This window comes from Ruditapes philippinarum, unplaced genomic scaffold (genome assembly GCF_026571515.1).
Source record: "Ruditapes philippinarum isolate M1 unplaced genomic scaffold, ASM2657151v2 ctg1455_1_1_1_1, whole genome shotgun sequence".
Taxonomy (NCBI): Eukaryota; Metazoa; Mollusca; class Bivalvia; order Venerida; family Veneridae; genus Ruditapes; species Ruditapes philippinarum.
The window spans coordinates 1-20929 of record NW_026854997.1 but is presented as its reverse complement, the minus strand read 5'-3'; the positions used below and the strand labels follow the sequence as shown (position 1 = coordinate 20929).

The 20929-nt window shown below is 31.8% G+C and overlaps 2 protein-coding genes across 2 annotated transcripts; one reads left to right on the top strand and one right to left on the bottom strand.

The window, feature by feature from the left end:
* Positions 1-4625: 4625 nt before the first annotated feature.
* Positions 4626-5201, bottom strand: LOC132741751 (protein GVQW3-like). The gene has a single exon (XM_060730012.1). It carries the CDS (start codon positions 5199-5201, stop codon positions 4626-4628), a length of 576 nt encoding a protein of 191 aa, XP_060585995.1.
* A 1431-nt stretch (positions 5202-6632) lies between these two features.
* On the top strand, positions 6633-11721 carry LOC132741745 (uncharacterized). Its single transcript, XM_060730003.1, has 6 exons — positions 6633-6756; positions 7431-7469; positions 8114-8419; positions 8847-9101; positions 9709-9781; positions 10114-11721. Exons 1-6 carry the CDS (start codon positions 6708-6710, stop codon positions 10328-10330), a joined length of 939 nt encoding a protein of 312 aa, XP_060585986.1. The 5' UTR covers positions 6633-6707; the 3' UTR covers positions 10331-11721.
* The last annotated feature ends 9208 nt before the right edge of the window (positions 11722-20929 follow it).

Genomic DNA, 20929 nt, shown 5'->3' with positions numbered 1-20929 from the left:
AAAGGAGTTCTACCGTGGTTTCAGATGTAAACAGAGACAGAGATAATGTAAAACGAATCAATATATTTGACATCTAATGTCTGTTCCGGTACTCTTTTGCATGTAAATATGTCTGACAACAATTTGTAATTTAAATATTCCCACTGATGTTCAATTTTAAACAAATCCGACTAAATGTCAACAGGTTGGTTTTTCGTACTTTCGGTTTCTACTACCATAATAATAAATATATAAATAATGTATTGTTTGCTTTTGTACCTATGAATTCATTTATTTTAGGTGGACTTTTACTACATATATTTGAAATAAACTTGTCAACAACTCCAAGCATTAAATTACTTTTTTTACGTAAGCGTTAGTTAGACCAAAATACCGCATCCGTTCTGTGTATTCATACTATTGTGTGCGAGGTCCTTATCCGTAGACTGACGGAAAGGGCCGAGTAGTTGCGATTGAAAAAATGCCTGGTATAAAGGTATAATTGTTCCGATTAGGGCGATATCTCGAACCCTTCCAATTATCGAGGAATCATTCATGTAAAAGAAATTGCTAAACTAATTTCACTTATTCTTAGATATATATTTAATAGAATGCGAGAAGATCAAAACGTGTTCAATGATTCTCAAAATTCGGTTTCAAAATATGCTCAATTGCAAATTAAAAATATATTGTCTATTCGCCGACTACGAAAAGGCTTTCGATTCTATTGTTAGAGATGCGTTATGGTTAAAGCATTTGAAAATTGATTGGCATTAGTTGTAAGATGTTAACTATATCAAAGTCAACATATGGCTCTATTACCTTTATCTTCGATGCCTTATCTGATTTGCTCGACGTTACTCTTTAATTAAAGCAAGGGGAACCACTCTCGTCTTTTTATTCATTCTCTTTGTGACAAAATTTATTTTAACTCTCTTGCTGATAACGATCTTAACTAGTTATTTATTTACATTTTATTTGTTGCTTTTTCTGATAATATAGCGCTCGTTACCACTGACACACACACAGCTTTCAAAGCCCAGTTAGGTGCATTATATAGTTATTCATCAAAATGGGCTTCTTGGAAACAAATGTCAGTTAAACAGAAATCTATATGTTTAAAAATATCATTTTCAATGGTTAATTAATGGTGAATTGCGGGAAGTTGTGGACCAGTTTTTTTTGCTACTTAGGTGTAAAGTTTACCTGCACTTGTAATATGAAAAATGCTGCTATTGCGCTGTCTGAACAAGCATTGAAAGAATAACATATTTGTTTGGGTAATTCAGTAGAGTAGATTTAGATATAAAAACTTAAATGTCTTTTTTTATTCTATGGTGCAACCAATTTTGCTATATAGTGCAGAGTTTTTGGTGTATTTACGATTGCAAAGGAACTGACAAAATTTGTGTTAAATTTTGCAAGAACGTACTTGATGACGTCAGCAAACGCCAAATAATGCTGTGTTATGTGAGTTTGGAATAATTTCCCTTTCTGTTATTTCCAAAGAAAGAAGTCTTTAATTCTGGTTAAAAATTATGAAAATCCAGGACTCACAAATTAACAATATGTTTGTAGACCAATGCAATAGAAATAACGATTATAATTGGTTAAGCAGTAAAACGCTTGTTAGATAGCTTAAGTTGTAGTCATATATGTCGTTACTTTGACTTTGTATTTAATTATATATATATGCCAAAATTATGTTAAAGCAGCATCTGCAGTAAAAATCTATACAGAACTGGAATACTTCAAAGACATAATATACCTAACCTTGAGTATTACAGAAAATTTGAAACTACATTTTGTAATAAAATTATGTTGATGTTTAACAAATAATGTGTAAAGGAAAGAACTTGTTTGTTTCAGACTAGGCTCTCATAAATTAGAAATAGAAACTAGAATATTTTTGAACATGTTAAACTATTCGGCGTATTTGTCATGATACTCTGTAAATGGTTAAAAGGTAATGATCATATTATTACCTACAGAAAGCTTTGTCTTATTTGAAAAAACATTCATATTAGCTACTTTGAAATTTATTATCACCTTATAAGTAACATGATAGTTCTTCGTACGTGATATCATTACGTATTTATACCCCTGACTTTTTTCGTAATGTAAATATCCCATAGGCCTCTGGAAGGTATTCTAACTGTAAATGCAAGTGTACCAAGTGACTAAGAATTTTGTACTGTTACATAGGTAACAGTACTTTTTAACAGTATAAAATCTGGTCACGTGGTCTATTTTCTGAATAAAATGAAATACAATGGCTGCCATTTTTTCTCGATTCACCACGATAGGGCATCACCAGAGTAACTATGACACCAATAAAATATATAGTTTTTGCATCCTACTGTTGGGTGCTTTTTGCATATAAAATATCATTTTGTTGAATAGTCAAAAAGTAAACATTTATTTTCAACGGAAGTAAAAGCAATGTGAATAATGTGTCAGACTGGTACATGTGTAAAGTGGCGGCATGGCCGAGTGGTTAACGCTTTCGACTAGTTATATAATGATCGCTAGCCGCATGGGTTCAAATCCTGACAGTGGCAAGTCGTTGTTTCATTGAGCAAGAAACTTAATACTCAGTGCTCAGTACTGGTTAGTTCCAAGAACGGATTCAAAAGTGCGTTTATAAGGTTATAGCTTCCTGCATAATCGAACCAAAATGAATTCTGTATAAACCAAACTGGTAAATGAAGACGATTAAGGTATTACCATCCTAATGCATTACCTCCACTTTGAAGAGTATTCAAATAGGCTAGAACTACTATTAACTACATTAAAAATTAGGGCCGTGGGCTCAATCCCCAGAAGGGTCAACTTTTCTTTCTTTCTTTTTTTCTTTTAACATTATTTGTTTATCTCTCAGATCCCACTTGGAAAGAAAAAAATGTTTAATTTTGATTTTTTTTAATTTACGCTAAATTATGCTAAATCTAGTAATAAATATGGTACCTGATATTTTCAAAGTGTAATAAAATCAAAACTAGAAGGTAAAAGTATTTCATATTTTACAAGAACAACCAATATACTTCTTTAAAAATTTAGGAAAACTTTGAAAACAGGCACTCATTTGGGTAAATTTTAAGGATTTTTTAAATAAGGCTCCCTAAGTAGGAAATGGTCAGACACGTGGTAAAAATGGATGGAGTAGAGTAACATTTTCATACAGATTTCATAAATTTTAAGTAGAAACCATAATTTTGCTTGTGTGGATTGTTAGCTGAATGGTACTCTTTGTTTCTTACCAAAAATTAATGGGAAAACATTTTTCATTAGAGTGTTATTGCAGATTATTTAAAGGTTCCTTATTTCTAAAAAAGGACCCTCATAACATCCTAGCTTGAGTTCAGAAAAGTGGCCATAACTTGATTTAGTTCCTTATAGTGCCCATTTGGGTCGTAATACCTACCTTAAAGCATGCAACAAAGGATTATTTAACAACTTTAATCACTGAAACGTTACATATATGGTAGACAAGACATAGGATATCATCGTTATTTCGTAAATGCACTTTTTTCAAAAAGCATGCGAAGAGAGTATTCTGGATACAGAAGGATGTTTTGTTTTCTAAATAAAACGCAGCTTATTGTATGTTTATGAATTGTAGATATCATCAATTGCGTTAAGAATTAAAGAAACAAAAAACATCTAAAGTAGGCCTACAGTACACTTAAAACACTTATAAGGTAAGGACAATTTAGTTATTGCTACTCTTGGTTTATTTTTGTTATACGAGGGTTGTTCGGCAAGTTTTGAGACTGGGTCAATATTTAGCGTTGGAAAAGATAAAATCAAACAAGAGTTTACTATGTATTACTTTAATACCTCATCGATTATAATGTAAAATTTCATAACAATAGCTTCATGTATACAAAAGCTACAAAGCGTTAGGCATAGACACTACCGGTGACCCGGCGAACGCAACGACGTTATCCGACGTTGCCGTTATTTCCAGAGTTTAACGTCACCGTAGAAAAGTCAACTGCTACTCCTTTTCAAAGTATCTTCCTTCACAACGTACACATTTCTCATGCCTCGTAACCCACTTAGCGAATACATTTCTATACCAGTCAGATTTAAATGTTGGAATAATGCTCATAACTCTAGAGCGCAGTTCAACTAGGTCCTCAAACCGGATTCCTCGTAGTTCGGATTTGATGGCCGGAAAAACGGAAAAGTCCATTGGGGCCAGGCCGGGTGAGTAGGGTGGGTGAGCGATGCGGTTAAACCCAAGAACATCAAGTTACAGAGAAGTGGCAGATGCTGTATGCGCAGGCGCATTGTCTTGATGTAGGTAGATGTTCTCCAGAATTGCAAGCATTTCCGGCCGCTTCTAACGGATAGCGTTGATCAGTTCCCGTCTGATTACCTTAAACAGAAATATCGGAGCTCGTACTTAATACAGATACAGGTGAATTAATTTCAAATTTTTATAATTAAGTAAATAATCAATTTAATTATCTATATTATTTATATATTTATTTTTAATAATTTTCATGTTAAATAAAGTTAACATAATTACTAACCCTGCAGTAATAGTCAGCGTTCACCGTCTCTCCCTTCGGTACAGAAAGTGTTAACAGCATCCCCTTCCGGTCCATGAATAGAATAAACATATGTTTCCCAACGGATTAGGTTACACGTGCTTTCTTCGGGGGTGGAGACGACGTGTGCTTCCAAACTGAAGACTGCGACTTTGTTTCTGGGTCGTAGTAGTAAAACCAGGACTCGTCGGTGGTAATAATTCTGTTTAAGAACGCGTCGCCTTCTCTCTGGTATGAACGTAGAAACTGTCGAGATGCTTTTACTCGGTTGTCTTCCTGATCAGCCGTCAATAATCTCGGTACCCAACGGGCCGAAACCCGAGACATTGCAAGTGTCTCAGTTAACATTTTGTGAGCAGTTGCCGTACCTACATCACAAACTTCTGCAACTTCTCTTACTGTTATGCGACAGTCGCACTGAAGCGCGTTTCTTGCAAGTGTCAGTTTATCGTCGATGACGGATGGGCGACCGCTCCTTTCCTTGTCTTTTGTTGACTTTCTGCCATCCCGAAACTCTTTATGCCATCTAAATACCAATGGTCGACTAACAGTACGTCCGTTGTTTGCCTGTTCTAGAAGTTGCTTAGTTTCTGTTGGCGTTTTCCCAAGATTAACGCAAAACTTAATAAAAACACGCTTTTCCTCTTTTGACGGTGTTTCCATAGTCGTTGTCTTGTCGCGCACGTATTGCTATAATGATCTGCGGTAACGGCTTAAACAACTAACGGAAATGACGTCCTTAAGTTGGAAGTGACGTCATAAAATTTTCGTGACGTTTGGCGCAATTTTAGGGGCTGTTTTTATTCAGTAAGAAAACTTATAACAAGAAAATAGTCCGTGCGCCAGGATGCGTAGACAGGTGTTGCTATGGAAACGATTATATGCCGTATCGTAACGTTATTTACTTAGAAACAGAGAAAATCATATTGTCTCAAAACTTTCCGAACAACCCTCGTAGTCAGATTAAGTTGACAATTTCAGATCATCACAGTAATTGTTCGGGGTAAATATCATGCCTTGTAAAAATACTGTTACCAGAGGCGTAGCTGAGGGTAACAGTATCTTCCTCGGGATGATATTTTTACTGTTACCCATAAACCCATGTATTATTTATAAAATAAATTAATTGGGAGGGACTTCCCCTTTTTTAGTAATAGAAAATTCAAATTAGTAAAGGTATCTTTGATACGTAGGTGATAGTTATTTCATAATTCGATGTATCTCCAAAAAAGTTATATTAAAACCAAACTGTGGCATTAGGGCGTTACGTTCATACGCTTTTGGTTCGCGTAGTAACGCCTACATATGCGTTATCACCGCCTTTGATTATCGTAATAACGCCTTTAGTTTTTCATCATTACGTGTTCAAACGCCTTTATTCGCGTTTAATGCATTATTTGCGTTATTACGCCTTTTGATTCGCTTATATATGTCCTTTGTTTTTGCGTAATAATGCCTTCATTCATGTAATTACGCCTTTCCAATATTTTATTTTATTAACATTCAAATTTTGCCTTTTTAGATTTGAAATAGCTTTTAATTTTTTGTATGTACATGAATAACTTAGTTCACTGATGGCTTTCTCCTATCTTACATATTAAATTATTGTTAATCTTTGTCTAAATTTATTTCGGCTACTTTAAAGTTTTCATATAAATACCAAATTTTACGTAGAAATTAGAAATAGTTTGATATATTCACTGGGATATAGTTTTCCACAATTGAATTTTAAATTACGATTTTAATGGCGAGTATGTGGTTGACACATGCAACATGAGCAGCAGTAAAATAAACCAATCAGAGAAATGAAATCTCTTACACGTTAATTAGGTTAATATTTACCTAATTTTGTTAATATTATGAACTGCTTAGATTGTTAACTCTACTAATGCTAATATTTATGTGTGATATCTACTTTACAAATTAATTTTTGAATTAAAAAAGACGACCTGAACAGGGTCAGCGTGACTTAAAGTCAATTAAAGTTATTAATAAACAGAAACACTTGTTTCTTCAAGTACCGGAAGATATGAGTAAGATATGATATAAACCCTTTAATACACCCGGAAATGAATTATGAAAGCTATATCCGTTTTTATGCTTCAAATCATCAAATTTTAATACTGTTCTCGCTAACAAACCATCCTTTATTTGTATATTATAATAGAGATGGAATTGATCTACATATTACTTTTCTGTCTTATATGGTTGCCTTTGGGTGAGTCTAAATATATTTTTTACTTGTAGCAACATGATTTCTCTTATACCGAACTCTTATTACCTTTTTGTTTTTTAAAGATCAATTAAATGTTTACTTAAACATGTAAAAGATTTAAATATGAAAAGGATCTTGGATAACGACTATTAGAGTATGTGCTTGCATCTTTTATTTTCATACATTAGCATTTATCAAGGCGATTCTGTGAAACAAATTATATAGTATTTACTTATATATCAATTTTTTTTATAAAATCCTAACAAATAAATAATGGAATAGAATTAAAATTTGATAATCATAAAATGGAAGTCCTCTTAAAAACATTACCAACAATTACGTAAAAAATGACGCGCTAATTCGTTCATTACGCAACGTTGAATAAATCATCGCCAATCAAAGTTTTATGTAAAACGTAAAACATTAATTAAATTACAACCGGCTTATAAACGATTCCTACAATTTAAATATGAATCTGATATTACAAACGTGATGATTAACTTTTATACGTTTTCTTTCGTTTTTCTATAAACTTTAATATGAAATATATCAAGTGTGGTAAATCCCTATCATATATGATTATATACCTGGGATCAGCTAAAAGTAACTTATTTTTAACCAAGGTTTTCATAAGCGTTTGAGTTACTATGATGATATTTCGTAACTATAATTTTCAGAATCACAGAGCCAAGAATGCGATGCAGATCAAGGACCTAGTACGTATAAAACATTTATCAACATATTTTCAAAAACTAAAGATAATTTGTATTTTAGTATTGTTTTTAATTATCACAGAATAGCTGTGAAGTGTTATAAAATACTAAAACCTACTTTTATGAAAACAATTGCTCTGTTTATATTCAAAATGTTGTGTTGGTGCGGTTGATGTCAAATACTACTGTTCCTCGAATTGTATTGCTATTTGTAGCAGATGATCAACTGTTTTAGAACTAAAAGTATTATGACTTTTGATTATTTAACCACTTAAAACTCTAATAACATTTTGAAAGATTTTGACACATTCTTTTGCATCTATTAATATTAATTTTAAAATATTTGCACAGTGCAGACTACCCACTTTAACGTAAACTTTAATTGATATTTCCTCTATCATTTTCCTCAAAATCCTTATTCAGTAAGTTGATTGCCTATCGTATTTAAAAATATAATATACATTAGGCCCGAGGTACTTAAAAAATATGTTTAAACTTGGATTTCAGGTGTAAATTGGTCAGAAACTAGCACAGATTGTATACTGACCAAATAAATAATCCCGAGATTCGAGAAAGATTTCGGAAAAAAGATGCCGTGTCTTGTACATGTAGAACAAAATTAATACGAACAATTTTGTGTTGTACAGGTGTTAAAGTCTGCACTGACCAAGATGTAACTCATAAAAGATTGATCTATATTGATGCTATCAGCGCTCCAGATTTCAAGAGGTTATCATGTGAATGTGTTATTACACCTTACAAACGAAATACCATTTTACATTTACGCTTAAACCATTTGAAAAGCAGACGTAGTATAACATTTGAAATAAATGACATAAGCATAGGGAAGTTTCATATAACAGGCAGAACAAAACTAACAGGCGCGACGAAACTTTTCTATTCTAAACTGCAAAATCACGAAAGTGATGGAGCCTGCTTAGCTGTTTATTCAGGTACGTTCATATATTCTTGAATGATCCGGAGTTTTATTTTTATTTTATTAGTCTTATATATATGATTATTTCTTTATTGAAATATATGAATCAAAAGCTTACTGTTCCTTGAAATCCATTATAACAGTTATATAAACCATAAGCTTAAGGTTAGTTAAAATATAAGTAAATATCTCTAAGAAACATAAAGAAGTTAGTCTACTATTCTGAAAATATTAACCTTTATCCTGCTGAAAACGTAAGTAGCTGCCTTTGCTGCCAGCAAAATATATCAAGACAGTGAAGTCTCTGAATATGCTTTTTACTGCTGGCCGGCCATCTTTGTTTTTTCATAATAACATCTGATTATTAAAGTGTTTTACAAAAAGCTAGACAATTTAGCTTAGAACATCAGAAAGGTAAAGGCTAATTGAATTGATCGTTTCAGTCATGGGAGATCATTTTAACATTTCTTGCACGAAAGCAACACAAACGACAACAATACAGACTGGCACAACGTCTCTATCTAAGGGGAGTGAAACTTATAGCATTTCGAGTGAAAAATTCAACATTTCTAGTACGAGAGTATCAAGGGGGGCGAAACATCAGAAAAGCACGGCATCTGTTTCCCGAGGAAGTGAAACAATAGAGACAACTTTAGAGCTTAAATATACAACTGTGTCAGGAGCAAACGATTATACAGGTATTTTCAACGATCGAATAGAGAATATCTTTAAAATGCCCATCAATAAATCTTAATTCATATCTAAGTAGAGTTTATAATTATACAATCTGCATCCCAAATTCAAATACTACTTTTATGGTTAACAGTAATCTTTACACAATATTCGGTCTCTATTATTGAGCATTAGTTTTAACACTAACAGGATCATTTATGTTCAATTTTTATTCTTGTAATTGATTATTCTTGAAAAGACAAATACATATATTGTTAAAGGCGTACGCTACAATTACATATGTATATGTAGTAAAATGTTAAACTTTATAATAAAATCTACATTATTCGTTTGTCTGACGAACCATATTTTACTACTGATTTTTGGTTTTCATTATATCCCTGGTCACAATGCAAAACTTTATTGAAGTTATTAAACATTGGTGTTCCTTTATTCTGTTTATGTAAGGGTCAAGAAAACCAGCATAAAGAAGAAAAACTATGAAAAGTAAAAAAAAAACAAATTCTTGAAAGTTTCACAACGTTTAAAAAGAAGTAAAATATTTACAGTTATAATATTTAAACACTTTCTCTTGGTTTTCAAGCTAATGTTTTACTTTCACCAACTTTCTAGCTGCTGTAATACCAAGTGTGATTTGTGCCATGCTGCTTGTGATAATAGCATGTCTCCTTATTTACATTAGAAGGCAAGCACATTTCATTGCATTATACTGTTTAAATAAATACATGCTGGCTTTTTTTATACGTTAGCCATATATTTTTTTAAGATAATTAAAAAATAATTATCAGACCAAGCATATTGATACATGGATTTTAAATTCAACTTATGTCTGTAAATTATAAGGATTTTATTTGAAATAATACGATGCAAAAGACATTGATGGTTTGTAATAAATAGATATAATTTGTTTAACGTACTTATATTCAATATTTGAAATGAATGGACATAAATTGATCTTCATAACACAATTTTATTATCTTGGCAATGTGCGTATAAGGATTCAAACGAATGTTTCAGATTGAAACATCAACGTGCAAACCAGCAGCAATCGAACGAACACTCTTTTACCCAACAGCTGTCAGAAATGGAGACACGTTCAGAGGAAGTTCAAGTTGCAATCAATAAAGAAACAGCTGCCACCGCAACTCTCAATGAATATGAACGATTAAATATGTATGAAAATCCGAATTGTAATGCTGAGATGTATCAACAACTTGAAATTGCTAATGTTTAAAGTCAATACATATTATATATATTTTCAAACCAGAAACAAATCTAATATTGCGATGGTTTTACATGACATATACGCAAATGTTTGGTATTATTTTTGTTATGATATTTTATATTCATGTGGCCTTAAACCATAACATTCATTTGTGTACATTTCCACTGACCATATAGTACATGTAGAACATTGCATTCTCACTAAACCGATAGCCAAAAATATGTAAATGTTACAAAAAATAGCGGTGTTGGAAAATGTTATCTCACATAGTCTTATCTCACACTCAACGTGCAGCACTTCCTACACATACGCGATTTACTCCTATTTTCACAAAACTGAAACGTAAAAGGTCAAAATGTATTAAAAATATGTGAGCTAATCTATTTAATTTTCCACGAATCAAAAAAAGATTGATATTAACTTTCACACTGCAATGAGTCCTACTCTACCTAGGTACGCCCTTTTCAATATCGGTGTGTTTCTAAAAATAGCACACTTTAAACTATCGCAAACTTATTCGTAAAATCGGATATTATGACACTTTGCCTCAAAAACATCCATGTTTTCTGTTATGATAACGATGCTTCTTGATGACGAATCTCATTTTGATGTTTTTTAATTGAATATTCTGCCAAAATACCGAATAAGTAGAAAAATCTTTACAAACGGTAAACGCTTTTGTCAACCATTAAAGTACGGACTGAATTCCTCATAAACACTTACACTATTCCGACTTTAATATTGATGTTTTTTATCATTATAACCTTGCTTTTTGATGAGGGATCTCATATGAATTTATTTTCATTGAATGTTTCATACGTAAACTTGATCAGTAGAATTGTTTGCGGACGTACATAAGGCGCTTAAGCCCCGCCCCGCTTTTCAAAACTAGGTACTGTGTAATGCGCGGTAATGCGCGTAGCAGGTAGTTTATTCTGTTTCTTGTGTGTCCCGGTGAGTGAGAAAAAATCAATCATTGGGTAAAGTAGAGGATAGGGAAATCCCAACCCTCGGGCAATCGGTTCCATCGGGAACTCGCCAAGGCTCGTTCCCGATCACCCTCGGATTTATTTGCATTTCCCTTTTCTCTATCTAACCCAATGATAGATTGTATTATTCTGTGCAATTATTCCGCCGATGCGACCGTCCCTATAGTAAAGCTGACTTCAACAAACTTGTGTCTTTTATCTTTTTGTAAATTCACATTTGTTAATCGTATGGACAAACTAATAATTTATAAAAGTATACAAAAAATGTTTAGAAGTAAGAAAAGGAATAAACAGTATTTCCGATCTTCTGTGCTAGTTATGAAGGGATCAGATTTCAAAGGCATTTTAAAGTGATGTTCACAGGCCTGCTGAAGAGCAAAACTCAGACAGAAAAAAATATCTTATTTGTTGATTACAATGATAGAGATAGTCACGCGAAATTGGAACGGTTAACTAGTGACGATGTCGAAGAGCTATTATGATAAATTGAAAGAACATAGGAATTCTTCCTTAAACGCGACATTAGTTAAGTGCAAAGTAGCTGAATAATTTTCTTAACTTTGTTTTAGTTATATCCTTATTAGGTCAAATGCTATTATCCGTTAAAGATGATATACCATGGTAACGGCCTCGATATCCCTTATTATCAGATATATTTATCACATTATAAAAACTGTCGTCTTGATATTAGGAAAACTATTCAGCGACCTTGAACATCACCTTATTAATTAAATGATTAATCCAACCAACGTGATATGATTACCAAATAACGTGAAATTATCTCGTTATTTCATGAATGTGTTTCCTAAAAAGGCATTATGTAAGACCTATTAGGGTGAAAGTACCTCTAGAGTCTGTGACAGTATCGCCTAATAGGATGGGAGTGTGTACTTAATGTCCTAAGTAGGAGACATTTTATCTTTTTAAGTAAAAGAACATTCAAATAAGGTTACAGTTGTATGTACGGTATAGTTATTTCCTATATTTAGACTGTGACATTAAGTCGTATCTATATAGATATTTCAAAATACAGTATGATGCACACATATTGTAAGCAAATAATTTATATCAATATTGTTTTCCTTTTGTTCGCGTAAAAAACCCATTTCATTCGCACAATTATGTTATTAAAGGGGCATCATCACGCCTTTTGTTTTGCGATACCTCGCCTTAGTCTCGCTATATAACCTGTTTATAACCTGTCACAATGTATTACGCCTTTTGTTTCATCGCCTTTGTACGCGTTATAACAAATTTGCTTCGTGTTGTAATACATCTCTCACAAAATTTAACTTCTTTACTTGCATTATTACGCCAACACGACTTTTGATTTTGATTTTTTGAATTTCGCATTTTGTTTCGCGTTATAAGTCTTCATTCGTGTAATAATGCCTTTCCAATATTTGATTCAATTTTGTTAACATTCAGTTTGATACTTTAAGGATTTTGTTAATGTGTAATAAAATTTGTGTGTATAACTAAGTTCACAGGTGACCTTTCCAATCAGATATATTTAATTCTTGTTTGGGAGCCAATTTTGATCTAAAATAGTTAAATTCGGCAAGTTTAAATACAGTAAACTCCGCTTATAACGAACTCTATGGGACATTCAAAATATGTTCCTTATATCCGGAGTTCCTTATAAGCATATAGCTAATTAGTTCCTTGTATCAGGAGTTTTTATAGCGAACATATTTACATCTGTTTACCATTGTCCGCCATTTTGAACAGTTTTGATGAAGAAAAAAATAGTCATATATTTTTCTCTTTAGACACAAAACCCGAGAGCGTACTATTTGGAATTTGAAAATCGTTTGCTATTTCAGTTTAAGATTTACTTTGTTTTTCATTTTCTCATAAAATATCATATTTTCTTTCTAAACTCAGTGCTTTTCTTTCCATGATTAAGAATAAACAAGAGTTTCCATTTTTCCTTCCTTTTATATTGAATATCTTATTTTTATTTTAAGAGGGACTTTTACTTATGAAAAATATAGATTTCTTTTTATTTCGATCAAACGTATTTTGGTGGATTTTTTTAATGGATAAGTGATTATGATTATGTTGAAAACCGATTATAAATGATAATAATTATTTTACTCGAGCAAACCTTAAAGAAAAGAAAAAACACAATAAAAGGTGACAAGAACTGATGCTTAAACTTTCCTAAATAGAACATTATTACGTAGTGCTATACAAATTCATTCTAAGTAAGGTTAATATTTTCCTATTGGGGTCAATGAGAAGAACAGTCTGGATTTTTTTCTAAGACTGCTTATGTGTATATGTGTTATTAATGACACAACTGTCTACTTTACAAATGTATCTTTAAGATTAAAATAGGCGATCTGGATAGCGTTAGCGTGACTTAAAACCAAACAAATTAATTAATATCATTTCTAAACAGAAGAAAAATAATTATTTTCTTTAAGTACAGGAAAAAATGAGTAACATATGATGTAAACTTTCTGACGCATCAGGAAATGGATTGTCACGCTATATTATTTTTATTGATTAAATTTTGTAAATTTTAGTAGATCTATACTGTAATTGTAAAACAAACCGTTTAATTGGCATATTATTTATCGGTATATTACGATATATTAGAAATGGAATTGATCTACATATTACTTTTCTGTCTTATATTGTTGCCTTTGGGTAAGTCTAAATATGTATTCTACTTTTTGCAACAGGATTCCTTTGATAAAGAATTGTTATCATCTAATTGTGTTTAAAGATCAATTGAAGATTAAATTACACATTTTGTATATGAATTTGATATTACAAACGTGATGTAAAACTATTATACATTGTCTTTCGTCTTACTATAAGCTTGCACAAAGAGTGTGTTTAATCCATATCATATATTATGATAGTCCTATATCAAAATTACTTAAACATTGTCTTTCACATTGGACGTTATTTCGTAACTATTTTTTTCAGAGTCACAAAACTAAGCTTGTGATGAAAATTCTCAACCTAGTACGTATTAAACATTTAACTATTTTCTAAATCTAAAGATATCACATTGTTTTATATGCAACTGGGGTGACTTGCGAAGTTTTATAAGTTTTCCACTTTCATATACAAATGTATATGCGATGAAAACAATTAAGTCCAGTCAATTTGTGAAAAAATACTTCAGAAAATGGGAAAAGCATCAAACTTGGTACAAATGAACTTTGATACATATAAGAAAAAATGAGCAAAAAATGTTGTATAAAAATTGAATGATAATTTTGTAGAAATTTGCCTCTACAGACTCAGATTTTGAAACACCTTTAATGAAATAACTGCTTTTAAACTCTACACATTGGTTTTCGATTGATTAACTGCTAACTTGACACCAACTTTCAAGGCAAATCTAGTGAGACCTTACACTAACTCATTATTGTAAATAACATCAACCTTTTGGGATGTAACAAAATTGATATTATACCGGTCCCGTCTTCCTTCTTTAATGCCACCACCACCCTTAATTATATGTCAAATTCTATTTTGGTGTCCTTATAGGTGCCCTGTGCCACAAAATATTATATTTAGTTGCTAGGCTTCATGACTTCTGGTCTCCGTTTAAACAAAATTGCAAAAGGAACGTTCTTACAAGTTTTTATATTTCAGACATACAAAATTAAGTCAACAGCCCTTTAAATGAAAGACTCGGCATTTCCGCGCTATAATCAGATCAAGGAAAACAATGGACAAAACGACCTAAATAATTTGCCATATCTTGGCACTGTATTTCTTCTGATGGCCTTTAAAGTTTGTGAGATTCCAGATACGTCACCATGTCTAAGGTTTAGAACGAATGGGACATTGAAAATAATATAAGTACGCCTTGCTTCCCATAAAACATCAGATACCAAGGGTATTTCTCTCTAAATTCTCTCTTAATTCTGACAGCTCTTAATCATGCTAATGAGAACAGCCTTTGTGATGAATGTGTTGTTTGTTATTATTGAGTTCCAGTCAGTTTTTTTGTGCTGGGTTTTGTTGTTATAGCTCAGCAGTTTCCAGACTTGACAACAAATTCCAAATTTTCGTTGACATGCTTAAACAAAACAAGAGTAAAAGATATTGATTTTCATCATCAAAATCGAGAACGTAATTCCAAAATAGACTATAAAAGCAGGTTTTGTTCCTTTGTGACAGATTTGATCTGACATGTTCAATTCTTTTTATGATATGTGACGTAATTACGAACAATTCAATAGAATGAGAATGATGGTTGAGATTTAGTACAGTTTCGAAGCTCAAATAGAATAAACATAATGGTTATAATGTTTGCAGTTAGAAATGCCCAAAAAGAGCAACTTTACAAAGATAAAGAGCAAATATCATAACTAAGGCTCTTTGCTACCAATTCCAGTTTTGTAATCTTGTTCTAGAACAAAAAAGTGACATTGACCTTGCTCCCAGATATCTAAATAGCAATCCAAAGCTGCATCTTAATATAAGCTACCCACAGAGCAAGTTTAGAGTCAATAGATGAAAGCAAACTCAAATTATTACGTGATAACTGAGTTTCTTTTTAAGTGACAGTGATCTTGACCTTGTGCACACACACCTAAGTAGCAATACAAAGTTGCATCTTGATATAAGCTACCCATATACTAAATTTGATGTCAATAGGCCGAAGCAATTTCAATTGATTGAGCAGAGACTGAATTTCTATTTTTGTGCAACAGTGACATTGACCTTAATCACAGACACCAAGGTAGAAACCCCAAGCTGCCTCTTGATAAAGCTACCCATACACCAAGTTTGTTGTCAATAGGCCAGAGCAAACTTGAACTATTTAGCGAAAACTGAATTTCTATTTCTAGCAGCAGTGACCTTGATCACAAACACATGTGGAGCAATCCCAAGCTGCACACAAAGTTTGGTGTCTACAGGCAAAAGCAACCTCGAGTTGAGCGGTAACCAAAAGTTGACGTCCGCTCACCTGCCCGCCTGCCGACTTCGGCATAACAATAACCGGTTTTCGTTGAAACCTGATAAACAAATTTATATGACTTAACATTTTTAGGACTGAATTCCATGAACGCTGGTCTCTGTTGTATTCATAATTTGAGATTCCTGTGATTGATTAAACATGATTAGTCACGGTTGTTGTTTTTATCAAGTCTAAGGCTGTCAATCCTTTCAGGACTATGTTTTACATTAACTTCAGATGAAAGTCTTACCTCAGATAGAGAGATACTTGACATCATTATAATATATGAAATAGGACACTCAGCATCACCCATAGAATTTCAATATGCATAGAGCTTGCAAAGCGCAAAACTATACATTCTTTAAATATCCTCGTAACTAAGATTTAATATTGAACGTAAATGATGAAATTAAAAAAAAAACTTTTAAGGAATACGCAGGCAAATTAATAACAATACTTAAATTATCTTATTTACTCAAATCACGCTAAAATGACATTTGTATAAGTCCAAGCATGAATTTTGGTATCAATTCTATTTATTTTGAATTTGAAGCGTAATTATAAACAAAATTTAGTCGCCGACAAAATCACCGATGACTGTCAAGTGTATATATTTTGAGGATTTGCAGATTAATGAATGAAACATTCAAAACGAAGACATGAAAATGTTGCCTGTGTCTCCCTTTAAAAACATGAAAATAAATATTTGGGTTATATCTTGAAGGTTGCAATCACTCTCAAATTGAATTATGATATTTCCAACATGAAAGTGGTGTTACATTTAATAGATCTGAGAGCTAAATTGCTACAGGGCCGTGTGTGTATTCTATGTCTAATGAGGATCAATCCACCCTTTCAGGCACTATATATAGTACATGGATACATTCGCTTTTGTTCTTTCATTTTTATAGTATCATAAGATTTGTTTAACATGGAATTTAGGTAATATTTGGTGCTAGCAAAATATTGTTGATTAAGCTGAAGGAAATTTAAATACTTCCAGCTTTCCTTGCATTTACAAGAATGGAATATGTTAAGACATCCTAGTCTGTTTGTAAATTATGTAAATACAGACATTACAATTTTAATAATTCTTATATGGTAAATTGCTCACATTCTACACATAAAGCATTTTAAGGCATTATATCTCATTGTTATTTGACATGATCGTCTACTAAGGATTACAACAAATAAATTGAATATGAGAAAATAATCAAAAAAGAAATTCAAAGAAATAGACTGTTTTGTAATTTCAGTAACTTGTTACCATAGAAACAGAAACAATTTATAGCATTATAATTGTAAACTAGTATTTTTGATTATTAGTAATGCAAATCTGTCATGTTAAGTGTAAACTGGGGAAATTTCCAGTATAATCGTAACTATAAATAGCCTCTACTGGAAAAGAAAGGTGATAATTCTATGTAATGGCGGCCATTTTAAAAAATTGCTGCCATGGCAACCACCCTGGCATATATAAAATGGGTCTAATGCCCAAAATGTTTCTCTTGCCTTCATTAACATATGTGCCAAGTTTCATGCTTATCCCATTTTCTGAAGTATTTTAGCTTATTTTTTTTACAAATTGACTGGACTAATTACTCTGTTTGCTCAATTGTTGGTTTGATGAAATGTTCGCATGCACGAATCAATTGATGAAACTGATTCCAGACATCAAAAGCTACTGCAGCTAGATTTTATATATAAAAGCTGTTTTAGAATTAAATATTACACATGATATAACTGTTCATGCTCTAAAAACATTATAAGATGTTAAATTATAGGAATATTCAAATGACTCATTCCTTTTGTTTTTATTAAAATATGAAATTATAATAAAAAGAATTCCACAATTGAAGATCAATCCACTTAACCGTATACTTTTTATGAATGCATGTATTACCTCTATCGTTTCCCTTATTTAGATATTTTAGAAGTAGTCTGATTATTGTATGTAAAATAAAAGAAACATGGGGCTCGAGGTTGAAAAAATAAATTTATGTTCAAACTCACATCTTTGGTATTTGATTAGTCAAAAACCAGCACAGAATGTAAACTGACTAACAAAAATCCTGAGATTCGAGAAAGATCTTATTAAAAGGTTTAATAGATTCTAGGTCATGTAGAATAGAATAATCTAATAACAATTTTGTATGGAACAGGTATTAAAGTCTGCACTGACCAAGATGAAACTTATACAAGTGTCATCTATATTGTTACTATCAGCGTTCCAGATTTCAAGCGGACATTATGTGAATGTGTTATTACACCTTACATGCATACTGACCCGGTGCTACTAAATCTTATCCTTACATCTAGTCGGAGCATAAACTGGCAAATGATATAGAAGAGAGAATAGAAATAACATGCGCGACGAAAATTTTATATTCTTAACTTAAAAATCACGAAAGTGAAGGAGCCTGCTTAGCTGTTTATTCAGGTACATTCATATATTCTTCAATGATTATGACGACTTTTGATTCGCTTGATAATACCTATTGTTTTCCATTAATCGTGATCGTTTCGAGTTATAACGTATTGAGGTCCGCATTGTATTGCTGTTATTTGTTTTTACTCCTTTCCTTGTGTTACAACACATTTTGCTTCGCAATATTACGCCTCTATTACGCCTGTTTTCGCGTTACTGTACATTTTGATATGCTTAATCACGCCTTTTATTTCGAGTTATTGTGTAGTTACGCCACTTTACTAGTATTTATATGAACATGTACATTCTACAATTTGATTCTGTATGGCTTTTTAGATGTGTAATATAATTTGTGTTCACTGATGACTTTTCCTATCTAACATATTAAATGCTTGTTTTGGGAGCCAATCATGATTTAAATCAGATTATTTCTGCAAGTTTACGTATGTTAGATTTTTCATATTACGACAAATTTGGGCATGGAACTTAAAAAAGTGTGATATATTGACTGGGATATAGCCGCAATTAAATTCCAAATCGTGATTTAAATGACGGTTTTGTGGTTTACCAAGTAGACATGAGCATCAATAAAATACCAATCAGAGAAGACTTGAAGTCGCTTAAAGTTAATTAGGTTAATGCTTCCCTATTTGAATTAATGATATGAGCTGTCTGGATTGTTTGAATGTTTATAAGCGTTATTAATAGCAGAGCTATCTACTGGTCAAATGTATATTTCAAAACGAAAAAGATCATATTTAAAGTGTCAGCGTGACTTTAATTAAAATATATTAAGAAATGTTATTGACAAACAAATAGAAAGACCTTTTTTAAGTACAGGAAAAAATGAGTAATTTATGATGAAATTTTTTTTATAGAGTGAGTTCGGAAAGGGATCAAGAGTACTATATACTTTTTAATGAGTCAAATTTTACAAAGTCAAGTTCAAGATCAAGATCTATACTGTACTCGTGAAACAAATCGTGTTGTTGGCATATTATTTTGATAATCATAACTATATTACTATTAAAGAAATGGAATTGATCTACATATTACTTTCATGTCTTATATGGGTGCATTTGGGTAAGTGTAAATATATATTCCACTTGTAGCAATGTGGTTTCTCTTAAAACGAACTCTTATTACCTATTGTATTTAAATGTCATCACTCACCATTTTAAATATAAATTTGATTTTACCAACGTGATGAAAACATTTTGATATATTCTTTCTTTTTACTATAATTTTGGACATAGAATGTATAGAGTGTGTTCAATTCGTGTCAAATATTATATATTGTAAAAATTTGCTTTTTTAATCGGGACTTTTATAAGATTTGAGTTACTGTGACGTTATTTCTAAATTATTATTTTCAGAATCTCACACCCAAGCTTTATGCTCTCCAGATAAACTACCTAGTGCGTATAAAACATCTAACATTTTTTGTTCTAAATCGAAAGATATCACACTGCTTTTTAGATGCGACCAATTTATTCTGAAGTGTTATTACTGTTTCTATTTCAACATACTTGCGATGATAACAGATGTTTTGATGTTTTGTATATAATCAAAATGTTGATTCAGAATCCAGACATTAAATACGATATATTACATTCAAATGACACATTTCTATTGTTTTAAATAAAATATTTTGAATAATTATGGACCATTTGCCAATTGTAGGCCAGTCCACTTAATCAATTTGAAATACTTTTATGAATATAACTTGTTTCATTTCCATCAAGAAGATTATTCAGTAGGTAATCCGACTATAGTATTTAAAGATCCTGTAACACAACTTTGTTATGGCTTTAAATAATAAATATGATGCTCAACTTAAGATTTATCAATAGTGTAGGTTCCAAAAAGCATTATATAAACTTAAGATATTACCGAATTTAACATTTTATGTAAATAAAAGTATTTGCAGTACATATTTTACATATTCCTCGATGTTTTAAAATTGTTTTATTTGACAATGTATGATTTTGTACATATATATAATTTCACTTAGTGTGGTAAACCACTATCACAACATACAGGATCTTTAAAAATAAAGCAGACATTGGGCACGAGGTTAAGAATAAATTTATGGTTAAATTTACATCTAACGTATTAGTGGGGCGGGAAACTGAGAAAATAGTGCAAATTGTGATACAAGCATGAAACTTTCAGGAAATCATCTTTAGACCATGTAGATTTCAAAAGTGAAGTGGGCTCAAAAATATCTCTGCTCATTCAAAATGGCCGCCATT

Excerpts from the sequence above, each read along its gene's own strand:
- LOC132741751 (XM_060730012.1), bottom strand. The coding sequence starts at position 5,201 with ATGGAAACACCGTCAAAAGAGGAAAAGCGTGTTTTTATTAAGTTTTGC.
- LOC132741745 (XM_060730003.1), top strand. The coding sequence starts at position 6,708 with ATGGAATTGATCTACATATTACTTTTCTGTCTTATATGGTTGCCTTTG. Across the intron at positions 6,757-7,430 it reads TCTTATATGGTTGCCTTTGG|AATCACAGAGCCAAGAATGC; the intron begins GTGAGTCTAAAT and ends TATAATTTTCAG. Across the intron at positions 8,420-8,846 it reads CTGCTTAGCTGTTTATTCAG|TCATGGGAGATCATTTTAAC; the intron begins GTACGTTCATAT and ends TGATCGTTTCAG.